This window comes from Panicum virgatum, chromosome 7K, assembly GCF_016808335.1.
Source record: "Panicum virgatum strain AP13 chromosome 7K, P.virgatum_v5, whole genome shotgun sequence".
Taxonomy (NCBI): domain Eukaryota; kingdom Viridiplantae; phylum Streptophyta; class Magnoliopsida; order Poales; family Poaceae; genus Panicum; species Panicum virgatum.
The window spans coordinates 47,506,201-47,518,870 of NC_053142.1; the positions used below are offsets into that span (position 1 = coordinate 47,506,201).

The 12,670-nt window shown below is 50.0% G+C and overlaps 1 protein-coding gene across 1 annotated transcript; it reads left to right on the top strand.

Annotated features, from left to right (window-relative positions):
• Positions 1 to 5,921: 5,921 nt before the first annotated feature.
• LOC120641799 lies at positions 5,922 to 8,251 on the top strand. The gene is made up of 3 exons (XM_039918042.1): positions 5,922 to 6,195; positions 6,484 to 7,636; positions 7,726 to 8,251. The coding sequence occupies exons 2-3, from the start codon at positions 7,001 to 7,003 to the stop codon at positions 8,059 to 8,061; spliced, it is 972 nt and encodes a 323-aa protein (XP_039773976.1). The 5' UTR covers positions 5,922 to 6,195; positions 6,484 to 7,000; the 3' UTR covers positions 8,062 to 8,251.
• The last annotated feature ends 4,419 nt before the right edge of the window (positions 8,252 to 12,670 follow it).

The following is a 12,670-nucleotide window of genomic DNA, read 5'->3' on the forward strand; positions in this document are numbered from 1 at the left end:
CGCACACTCTGCAACAAAATAGTGTGGCCGAACGTATGAACAGAACCATTATTTCGAAGGCTCGTTGCATGCTGTCCAATGCAAGGATGAGCAAGCGTTTTTGGGCTGAAGCTGCTGCTACTGCATGTTACTTGATAAACAGATCGCCTTCTATCCCACTAAATAACTGCATGTTACTTGATAAACAGATCGCCTTCTATCCCACTAAATAAGAAAACTCGCATTGAGGTATGGTCCGGTACGCCTGCTGATTATTCAGAGTTGAAAGTTTTTGGCTGCACTACTTATGCTCATGTTGATAATGAAAAATTAGAGTCTAGAGCTGTTAAGTGTCTTTTTCTTGGTTATGGTTCGGGGGTTAAAGGCTATAAATTGTGGAATCCCGAAACAGGAAAGGCTTTCGTGAGCAGGAGTGTTGTTTTCAATGAATCTGTGATGTTTAATGACAGTTTGTCCTCAGATCATGTTCCAGATAATTCTGAAAAGGAGTTGCAGCGTATGAGCGTGCAGGTGGAGCATGCTGATGATGAGATAGGTGTGCAGGTGGAGCCTGTTCATGACCAGAACAATGATGTTGCTGATGATGATGCTCATGATGTTGTTCAGCAAACTCCTCCTATTTTGTAGCTAGAGGAGGATTTGTCTATTACTCAACGCAAATCAAAGAGGAGTTGTGGACCTCCAATACGTCTTATTGAAGAATGTAATTTGTCTTATTATGCTTTGAGTTGTGCTGAACAGGTGGAGAATTGTCATGAGCCAGCAACTTATACAGAAGCTGTTTGTTGTGGTGATCGTGAGAATTGGATTTCAGCTATGCATGAGGAGATGCAGTCTCTCGAGAAGAACAGTATATGGGAGGTTGTGCCTTTGCCTGAGAAAAAAAAGACCATCCGCTGCAAATGGATCTTCAAGATAAAGGAGGGTCTAACTCCAAGCGAGCCTCCAAAGTTTAAGGCAAGATTAGTTGCAAAAGGTTACAGTTAAATTCCGGGTGTTGACTATAATGATGTGTTCTCTCTAGTTGTAAAGCACAGTTCATTCGTACATTTTTAATATTGTTGCTTCACATGATCTTGAGATTGAGTAGTTAGATATGAAGACTGCGTTTTTGCATGGAGAGCTTGAGAAGGACATATACATGGACCAGCCGGAAGGGTTCATAGTGCCTGACAAGGAGAAATTTGTGTGCAAGTTGAAGAGATCCTTGTATGGTTTGAAGCAGTCCCCTCGTCAATGGAATAAGAGGTTTGATTCATTTATGTTGTCGCATGGTTTTAAAAGGTCTAAATATGATAGCTGCCTTTACATCAAGCATGTTAATGGATCACCTATATACTTGCTGTTATACGTTGATGATATGCTGATTGCTGCCAAGAGTAAAGTTGAAATCACTAAATTGAAGAAATTGTTGAGTAGTGAGTTTGACATGAAAAATCTTGGTGCTGCTAAGAAAATTCTCGGTATGAAAATTACTAGAGACAGAAAATCCGGTTTGCTATTTCTTAGTCAGCAAAATTATGTTAAGAAAGTTCTTCAGTGTTTCAACATGCAAAATGCAAAAGCTGTTAGTACCCCTATTGCACCTCACTTTAAATTATCAGCTGCACAGTGTCCTAGTACAGATGAAGAAACTGAATACATGTTAAGAGTTTCTTATTCTAGTGTTGTTGGGTATTTGATTTATGCCATAGTTTGCTCTCGCCCAGATTTAGCATATGCTATGAGTTTGGTCAGTAGGTACATGTCTAATCCTGGTAAATAACACTGGAAGGCAATTCAGTGGGTTTTCAGGTACCTCAGAGGCACAGCAGATTGTTGTTTGAAGTTTGGCAAAACTGACAAGGGACTTATTGGTTATGTGGATTCAAATTATGCTGCTGGTCTGGACAGGAGAAGGTCATTGACTGGTTATGTGTTCACAGTTGGCAGTTGTGCTGTGAGTTGGAGCGCTACATTAGTCTGTTGTTGCTTTGTCTACTACTGAAGTAGAATATATGGCAGTTTCTGAAGCGTGCAAGGAACTAATTTGGTTGAAAGGGTTGTATGCTGAGCTATGTGGAGTTAATTCTTGCATCAATCTTTACTGTGACAGTCAAAATGCTATTTACCTTACTAAAGATCAGATATTTCATGAAAGGACTAAACATATTGATACAAGTTCCATTTTGTTCGTGAAGGTGAGCTGAAGGTATGCAAGATTAGTACTCATGATAATCATGCTGATATGTTGACAAAGCCAGTTTCTGTTGCTAAGTTTGAGCTGTGCTCAAGCTTAGTTGGGTTGATTGATTAGCCCAAGAGGCTATTTGGCACCAGAAGTATTCTTTCTTTGTTATATTCAGGATGAAGGTGTTGATTTATGCTATAAGAGGAATTTGTCTCGAGGTGGAGTTTGTTGGATATGTTTCAAATTCATATTAGGCTGGCCGATTTCTGCTGTAGCGAAGCGGAGGCTCGAACAAAGCCAACAGTAGTATACCCTCGATTAGGATTTACTCCATTACTCTCTTGTAAGTCGCCATACGGCGTTGTAACCAAAACTCTTAATAATAGTGAGAAGTGTTGCTGGCTGGTGCCTGTGGTTTTTTCCCTTCGCATTGGAGGGGTTTTCCATGTAAAATCTTGTGTCTCCGCTGTGATTAATCTTATTTGTTTCATCGTTTAGTCGCCGTTACTTGTAACACTTCATTTAGTACTTCATGCATGAAAGATTTTCTCGTTGCGCTAGATGCAATCAAACAAGGCCTTCATATACTACCAACTTTAGAGATTGGGACACTGACGAGCACAATTTTTTTATGAGTTGTTTCTACAAGATAAACTAGTGCTAGCGGTGTGGTTTGATCATATTGTTTGAACAGTGACATGGTCACGTACGTCAAAACACACTACAAATGCATAAATAACACACATCCCTTTAAATTCATAAATACAAACCGCATCCCCACGAAGAGATTAGACTATCATATCTTAGGTTGACAAATAAAAAAAGAAGACCACACCACGGCCTTGTTAGGACGGCCCACTCGAATTATGGCCCATCTATTCTGCTGGGCCGGGACGGTCGAACCGCCGCTTGCAGCAGGAAGAAGCTCACATCCAAACCAACACGACCATAAAAAAAAAATAAAACTGAACTACGCGACGAACGCAAGACTTCCAAGGGCCACGACGACGCACAGTGGCAGGATGGAAACCCACAGCAGAAACTTTGCGACGCCGGCCCAGCGTTCTGGGTCGCGGGCGACGGCCCAGAACCCGAACGAGGCCTCCGCAAGCCCGTACAGCACCGTGCCGGCAAGGACGCCGTAGTAGGCGTACCCCGGCACCTGAAATGGGCTGCCGGAAGCAGCCGACGGCGGCGCCTTGAAGATGGCGAGCGCGAGGCCCGACGAGCCGAGGAAAACGCCGCAGATCATCAGCGCGGCCGCCGCCGCGGTCACGTCTTGGCCGGCTTCGGCGATGATGGCTATCAGGCGAGCCGGGAACGCCATTGATTGATGTACCTGGCACGACTAGTAGTTTGACTTGGGTGCGTGTGTACGGTGAGAGAAGCAGGTTTGTTGGGCCTCGGCGCCAGGGAGAGGGCGAACGCATTTATACGTTGAGCGGCTTTGAAAGAAGTACAGTTTGGGTCACGAATTATCCGAAGGCGTGGGGCCAATCGGTCAGCGGCCAGCGGGTTGCGCCTTACCCGGCGACGGCTGGGTCACCAGGTACCGGAGGCGTGGGGTCAATCTGTCAGTGGCCCAGGAGGGTTGCGGCTTACCCAACGTCGCATGGGTCACCAATTACCCAAGGGTGGGGGCCATCCGTCGGGTGCGACGACGACGTCGAGGTGTCCCTGGAAGCTGGGGGTTGCGTCGTGAAATTATTAATTTTTGATAGGGTCTGTTATGTGAAAGACCAGTGATGTATTGTGGTACCTTGATATGATAATAACGCAAAATGGTGTCCAAAATTAACCGGTTATTTGATACTACCAAAAAAAAATACTAGACGGTATAAAAAAAATTAATTTAGCATATATGTTAAATCGGGTGGATTGAAATGGTGTCCGAAATTGACTGCTAACTGGAGCTAGGGGTGGGCATTCGGTTCTTCGGTTCGGTTTGGTTCGGTTCCTCGGTTTTCGAAGAAATTCGGTTCCTAGAAAATAGGAACCGATCGGTTCCAAGAAATTTCAGGAACCGAGTATTTCGGTTCTCGGTCATTTCGGTTCGGTTTCGGTTCTAACCGAACTAATCGAATTTTTTTACCGAAAGTTAAGATAACAAGAAAAATATACATGTTCTATAGCAAATTTAGACAATACTTCCTCTACTTTAGAGAATAATAATTGAGAAGAGAACAATAACAATATAGTAAGGGAAATACATGGCAATTGAAGTATGATACATCACATGTAAACTAAATATACTCTTACAAAATGCAAAGTTTATATAATTCGGTTCTTTCGGTTAATTCGGTTACCCGAGGGTAGGAACCGATTTTTTTTCGGTTATTTCGGTTCTTCAATATCTGGAACCGAACAAGGAACCGAATTTTTCGGTTCCGGTTATTTCGGTTTCGGTTCCGGTTTTTTCGGTTCGGTTCTTCGATTTCGGTTAAATTTGCCCACCCCTAACTGGAGCGCTGCCTACAAACCATCACTGCGTTTAATTTACTTTTTATGTGTGCATATATTTGAACATGTTCATAGTTATCTGATTTCAATTTTGAATACAGAGATTACTGGTAGTTGAACAAATCATGGAATACCACAGTTTTTCCATCAGTTTTTCCATCAGTGACAATAGGGTTGTCTGTTCAAATTTAAACACGCGCAATATATTTGTCTCCCAAAAAAGGAAAAGGGTTTAATAATTTTAAAACCGCTGGTTAGTGCCTCACGAAGCTGTGCGGCGGTCGCTGTTGTTGCGGCACCGCCCAGGATTGTGCCACCTGTCCATCAAATCAATGGCGAGCAGGTCCATCGCGGGAGTTGTGCGCCGTTGCGAGCCGGCTGCTGTCCTGCGGCGGAGCCACACCCCAAAAGCCGAGCGCTCAATTCGATCAAGCTGGTGCTGCGACGGAGCCAATTCAGCAGGATCTTCAAAGCCGCTCCTTTGACGTGGACTAGAAGGAAGCCTCAAGGCCTGCAGACATGGCCTGGCGCCAAGCTGTGCGATGTGTCTCTCGTTTGCAGGGAAACCAGCAAGCTTGAGGTTCTATAGCTTCAGGCACCTTTGATGGCGAAGTCAACGCCAGGAGCCGATGATGACCTCGATGGTGAAATAGAATGAACTGCAATCTCAATCATGGCGACAGTGTCCGGCTCGGCCGTTGGTTTCGATGGCAGATCATGGTTGATGTTCGGCGGCAGAATTCTCCAAGAGGCAAGAGATTTGGAGTTGGACGATCAGATCCTTTTTTCACGGAGGTGTGATCAACCTGTGGAGGCACCGGCTTGATTGAATCGAGCGCTCAGCTTTCATAGGGCGGCTCCGTCGAATGACAGCAGCCGGCTCGGGATGATGCGCAGCTTCCGCGATGGGCCTGCTCCCGATTAATGTGATGGCCAGATGACAGCATCCTAGACGGTGTCACAACAGCATCACTGTGCGGCACCGCCGCAGAGGATTTTCTTCCGTCTAGCTGTGGATTAGGAGGAGCTTAATCAACCAACGTCAATGCCCGCCAACGCAGTCGCCTGGGTCGCGAGTTACCCGAAGGCGTGGAATCCGTCAGAGGCCAGCTGGGTTGCACCTTACCCATCGCCTGGGTCACTAGTTACCCATCGTCGCTGGGTCACCGGTTACCCAGAGGCGTGGGGCCAATCCGTCGGTGACCCAGGCAGGTAGCGGCTTACCCATGTGCACTCCGGTATTTAAGTAATACCTCCCCTCCTGCCTCCGACACGCCCAAAGCACTCAGCATCGATTTCCAAGGTCAAACCCTAGCGCCTGCCGGCCTGCGCACACCAGGCCGCTGCCCACCCGCACCAGGCACCAGCCCTGCCGCCGCCGCCGCCAAGTTCGCCCGGCCACGGCGCCACCAGCCCGCAGTCGCTAGCCCGCGTCCTAAGGCCGCGGCCGCGGCGCCGCCAGCCCGCCGCGCGACCTCACTGGCTCGGTCAGCGCCCAGCTTCATCCCATGCGACCTCAACGGAGATTTGCACGCCGCCGACCTCGTCAACACCGGATCTGTGTGGTACGCCTTCTCTCTCTGTTCTTGATTTCTCCACTGTTATGGTTAGGATTTAGAGCATGATGCTTGGATTTGCATGGTCTAAATTGTACATGCGCAGATAGCATAGAGTTGAATGAGGATTAAATCGAGTTGACTCAATTTGTGATTGACCGCTGGTACTGCTCGTTAGCTCGTTAGGTTTGTTTTTATTTGTGCTGATGTCGCTAGTTCACAGATTATTTGAGATGGTGACTAGCTGCTACAGCCAGTTCAATGTTCATTTATTCCATTATTATTGTTGATCTGCAGTTGTGATGGCAACGCCTGATAAGCAAACCGATCAATCCAAGTCCAATCTCCCCTTGACATCATCATACTCTCACCCCAATCTCGGCAATCCAGGAGATCATCAATCCATTTCCGATCACCCCTTGCCCCCGCGAGGTCCGCTAGAAACGGATCCATCCGATGGCTTCGATTATTGGCCGACCTTGCGTTTCGGTGATCATGATGATGTGTCGACTCTAATGGATGGTTTGGGTGATGATTTGTCGGGTCTGCCGGAATATTTTGATGATTTGTCGGGCCTGCTGAATGAATTCGATGATGGTGGTGCGAAGGATGCCCATGAGCATCCCTCTGCACCGGAAATCCGAGTGGATGGCGTTCCCTCTCATGGGCTTGCCGCCGACGCGGCAACGGGGGCTGAAATTGGTCAGCCTGCGTCTGGCTCGAGGTCGGGGGTGACAGATTCCTTCCATCGGCGGGCGCGCCCCATGTGGCTGTGGGAAATGAGTTGCCTCCTGGACATGGATCTCATGTCCAAATGGAGGGCGACCAATCCCTCGCCCACGCGCGCTGCTGTACCGACATTTCCACTGACATGGTTGGTGCAGTGCCCGAGACCGGCTCACTGGAGGGCGACGGCAGCCGCGGCCCGCTCGAGCTCGCCGTGGGACACGTTGCTTCGTCGTCATCCGCTACCGGACCGGATTACCTGCATCTCAAATCTGCCGAAGGCTTCATCCAGCCGGACACAGGCACGTACGAGGTCGGAAATCCGGGTCCTTCCACCTCTCGCACCGCAGAGGAGGAGATCCCAACGTCCGAATTCTCCATAGACGACCTGGAGGAGGTAGCCTTTCTGCGCGAGCTCCGAGAGAACCGCTTTTATTTCGGCGACCTCAAGGTCCTCCACCGCTTGGTGCATCCGCAAAAACCCCCAACATCCCAACAGCGCTACATCACCAAATTCGAGCCAAAGCTGGACGACGGCGATAAGAAGGCAGGCTACTGGAAGGAAAAAGAAGCCAAAGCCATCCGTGATGCGTCGTCGGCCTCGAGAAATATTGTAGGCCTGAAGAGGACGCTGGAATACATGAAGGGCAATAAGAGGACGCACTGGCTCGCGGACGAATACGTTGCGCTCGAGCCGGCGGGTCATGATGCCTGGCACATCCTGGTAAGGACACACCCCCACTAACCACAAGAAAATTACATAGCTATTACATGCAAACCATGCCTGATCTGATTTGCTTGGCTTGCTCGCAGGGGGATATTGCGGTTCGAAGAGTGTACGAAGAGGGCAAAGAGACGGCACCACCGTCGAAGTGCTCCAAAACTTGTGCTCACAGCAGCGGGGAGTCGTATATTTGGCAGCACATGACAAGAGTGTTCTTCAAAGGTGAGGCCGGGTCAGCAGCGGCTCCTTCCTTGCTATATGGGATTTGCCACGAGTGCGACAAGGCTCTGAAGTGTCCTCCCAATTTTGGCAATGGGAACCTGAACAAGCATCTTGCACGCGTCCACGACATTCATCCACCCTGCAAATCCCAACGTGTGATGACTGAAGGAAAAGGAGCAGGTACGAGAGCTGTCAGAGTTTGAGTCCAAGCTGTGGAGGGCCTTTAGGCCGGAGTGTGTGTGGGTGTGCTCATGAACTAGTAGCTCTTACTACTCAGGTTTAGTTCGGGGCCCCGATCAGCCATGTAATTGGAGTGATCCCCTCCCAAATTTTGTAAATGTTTATTGTTGATTTCGCTCTTCCTCTTTACTCGGGACAAAGCTGCCTTCGGTACATGCTTGCATTTTTTTTTTTTTTGCCTTTCTGGACATCTTCGGCGTTCCCGAGCTCCATTCTTGACATCTTCCGCGCTCTGCTTCAGAGGAGCCTCGTAGTGGATCATCCCTTCGCCAGCAATCAATATTTATCGTATTACATTTAAAATTCCATAGATCTCAGTTTGCACGGTGCAAAGCTTGTGCAAAATATGTGCTTGGCGTCTTAAAGTTGTAGGCAGTAAGCACTGACACAGCATCGTTTTGTCTTAGTTCAAAAGGGAACAGCATCATCTCAGTTGAGCGCGCGCACGTAAATGTGCTAGTTACAAACTTGCCGGGCGTATTCGCGGGAGGGAGCAAGCCCGCACTTGTGCGACGAGCGAGTTAACGAGCGGAGGGCGGCGAGCCTGCTCGCGACGGGCGGAACCCCACCATGGCACCATGCCGTTGCCTCATTCTGCGTCACGATCGTGAACGCGCAGACCGGTGGGAGGCGCGCGGCCGGGGGCGCTGACACGTGACGTGCTGCTGGGTCCCGGCTGGCCGGACTCCCCGGGGGGCGGATGCACCAGACGCAGCCACGCACGTCGCCACGGCCGAACGAAACCGTCAGTCCCATGCGCCTGCAGTCCTGCACGCACATGCCGCGGCGCCCAGCCATGCCCAACTCCCCCGCCCGTGAGGCGCCCGAATCTATCCGCGTGCACCGCCCGCCGCCTCGGCGCCACGCCGCCAGCGCCTGACACGAGAGCACCCGCGCCCCGTCCCGGCGCTCCACGCGTCCCCGGGCCTCCCCTGCTTCTCGGGTATAAAAGGGCGACGCCACTCGCAGGCTCATGCAAGTCTCACACAGTCGCTGTAGGTCGCCGTGCACATCCACAACAAACTCTACGGCAAAGATGGCCAAGGCTGCTGCTCTCCTGCTGCTGCTGGTGGCGGCGCTGCTGCTGCTGGGCCCCTGCGACGGCAGGGAGCTGAAAGGGAGCGGCGCCGAGGAGAAGGCCAAGGGGCTGCCGCTGATCCCGACGCTGCCGCCCGTGCTCGGCCCAGGGGTGCAGCTCCCGCCCGTGCCCGGCGTCCCTGGGCTCCCCCCGGCTCGCAAGACCGACAACAAGTCGCCGTGACCACGCGCGCCCTTCATCATGGGCCCTTTCTCCATCTTCAGTTGCTCGTGTCATGCGTGTAGACATGTGTGTACGGGAACGCGTGCTTGCGTGGCTCTACTAGCTAGTTCGCGTGTCGTGTGATGATGTAATGTAGCAAACAAACCACTCGCGTCAGAGCGTTGGTGTTTTATTCGCAGCTTTGCTTTCGAGATCACCAGTGTCTGCAGGATGTACTAGCTCCTAATATATACTTTCGTTCGAGGGCATTCCGCCCGTGCACCTCAATAGATGTGTGTTTGTTTTTGTTCTGTCTGCTTCCATTGATTAATGCGCCATGCCAAGCCGACGGCAGGATATTGGATCGCGACGCGATTAAATTAGGAGGTTTTGTGCGAAATACGCAGACCGCCGAGGAGACAACCGCGCTGCCGGCCACACCAGGCCGCAGCCCTTCATTCAAACTGAGGAGACACCGTCGCCGGCGCCGCAGCCATCATGGACGGGAAGAAGACGACGGCCTGTACTAATCAAGTGGCCTCGTTGAGCACAGTTCGCCCCGGCTGGCGTGTTCAAGGCCTTGCAGGGAACCAACAAAACTGGGATACTGTAGCTTGGATGAGGCTTCCAGCATTCAGAGTTTCAGACTTCAGAAGACGTCGGACAACATAGGCTGTGTTTACATGCGAAAAGTGAAGCTGAAAAGTACTGTAGCAATTTTCGTTTGTATATGGTAAATATTGTCTTACCATGGGCTAACTAGGCTCAAAAAATTCATCTCGCAACGTACATCCAAACTGTGTAATAAGTTGTTTTGTTTACCCACATTTAATGTTTCATGCATGCGTCATTTGCTATATTTAATATTTCGATGTGATTTCGATGTGACGGAAAATTTAGAAAGTTTGGAGGAACTAAACACAGCCATAAACTACTCAGTGGATGAAGCTAGTTTCTGCTCTGCTCTGAGAGCTTCTGTCTGTCTTCTGTCAGTGGATTTAAGAAGAACATTCAATCTGAAGATTTGAACTTCCATTTTATTTGTGCCAATTCGAAACATCCGCAGCGCAACTGGTACTGGATCTACCACTCTGCATGCAGCTGCAGAGCCTCAGAGGCCAGAGGCTAGTCACTAGTCAGTCCATGGACAGTTCCTGCTCTGGACTCGTGATACTGAGATGGTCAGCTACTCAGCTGAACGGAAACGAAAACAGATGTAACTGTATTTCAGACAAGCTTGGCAATTCAACCGTTTAAGGTCCATTCTTGATATTAGCGATATGTCCAACTCAACCTTAATAACTTATCTGTACCATCTGATCAGGCAGGAAAGCAATAAGAACGTGGACCTTACCTGAAGCTTGCAGCAAGCAGCATTCATGATTCAGAGCGAGTCGGAAAAAGGTACGGCGAAGAAAGACTGAAACAGGAGAAACGAACGCTATGGTTTCGTAATTGTTCCTCTGCTATGGGATCGAGCCTAGGGCCGTGTTTGGTAAAATCCGCGCATGTTTCTCGAAAAAAGAATCTCGTATGCATGGAGTACTAAATGAAGTCTATTTGCAAAACCTTTTTAGGGATAAGTGTAATTTTTCGAGACGAATCTAATGACGGTAATTAATTGATGATTTGCTACAGTGATGCTACAGTAACCATCCTCTAATCGCGCGGTCAAAGACCTCATTAGATTCGTCTCGCGATTTACACGGGGGGTTGTGGAGGTGGTTTTGTAATTAGACTTCGTTTACTACTCTAAATTAGTGGTCAAAGTAGGGTGAAATTTTTTTCACCCTACAACTCAACACAGCCTAGGTCTGAAATCTGGTGCGGTGATTCTCCATTCAATCCCCAGCCTCCATGAATTTTGTCAGGCTTTTTGAGTCTCGGTTTGGATGCTAATGAACTGACATACAAGGACACGGGGGTGGACGGTATTTGAAATACCGTCCACCCCACCTCCAGATTTTCTCATTTAATTTCTCCCTCCACAGGTAAAGGATGAGACTGAAATTTGGTGGGTTGTTTCGAAATTTCTTCCTCAGTCCTTGCGATTTTTTTTTAGATTTTTTCGTCTCGATTTGGATCCGGAATTAGAGGAATACACGAGATCGGGGTGGACGGTATTTGAAATACCGTCCACCCCCGTCCCCAACCAAACGCCGCTCGGGGGACGGCGACTTCCTCGCGCTGCCGTTTCTCCTTGTCTCGCTGCCCCGGGGCCTGCCCGTGTTGCCTTCAACCATCTTGGTGCTTCGCGACGTGCCCAGATGAAGGTGAAGCTCGCATTGGCCGGCCGCCGGCGATCCCGACGTGTCGGTAATCGTCGATGGCGCCTCCGACATGGGCGGCGCACTAGGAAACAGGAGGCCGGCGCACTGGTTCATGTCGCCGGCCATCACACCAGGCGCATTAGGAGGACGGCTTCGGCGGGGGCGCCGAGTGGCCGAGGCCTGAGCGACGTAGGGGCTGGTGGGAAGATTTGTTTGAGCTGACCACTGAGCCGAATGATTAGGCAGCAGCCAGCAGGCGCCGACGGAACGACGACGGGCCGAGCGGTCACCGCAGAGCGAGAGGAGACGGAAAGCCGAGACTCGCAGCAATGGTGGCTCATGGCGGTGTAGGGAGCACGTTCTGGGTTGTATATAGGTAGTCCAGCAACCTCACTGTCCCTGGCGTTGGCGCCGGACGAGGCACGCGGTGACGCAACGGACGTTGCCGGTGTCCATGGCGGCGCTGGCGGCCGCTCGTGGCGCATCCGTGTTCTTGAGCCCGAGATGTGATGTTAGTAGGAATGGTTTCTCTTGTGGGCTTGTGGTGTGCGCGTGCCATCGAGGAGGGCGCCCGCGACATCTTGACGCCACAGGGAGGGCCCGCTCCGAGTTGAGCTCACGCGCCATGGACGTGGCGCTTGATGCTTCACCAGTAGCGTCAGGAGGGCGCACGGCGCGCCACTCCCGGTTCTGGCATGTGGCCGGTCTGATCAGCACTAGGAGGGGGTGGACTGTATTTCAAATACCGTCCACCCCTTGATCCTGATTCCTCCCCAAATTTGACGGTGCCATACAAGCACTAAAATTCCAATAAAAATCATGAGCACTCACAATCCATCGCCGAAGCATGACACAAAATTTCAGACCCTGATATGATTCATAGAGCGAGAACCAAAAATGAGAAATCGCGACCTAGGGTGGACGGTATTTCAAATACCGTCCACCCCACCTCCAGATTTTCTGGATTTAATTTCTCCCTCCACAGATCGAGGATGATATTGAAATTTGGTAGGTTGTTTAGAAACTCTCTCCTCAATCCGTTTGCATTTTTTCAGATTTTTT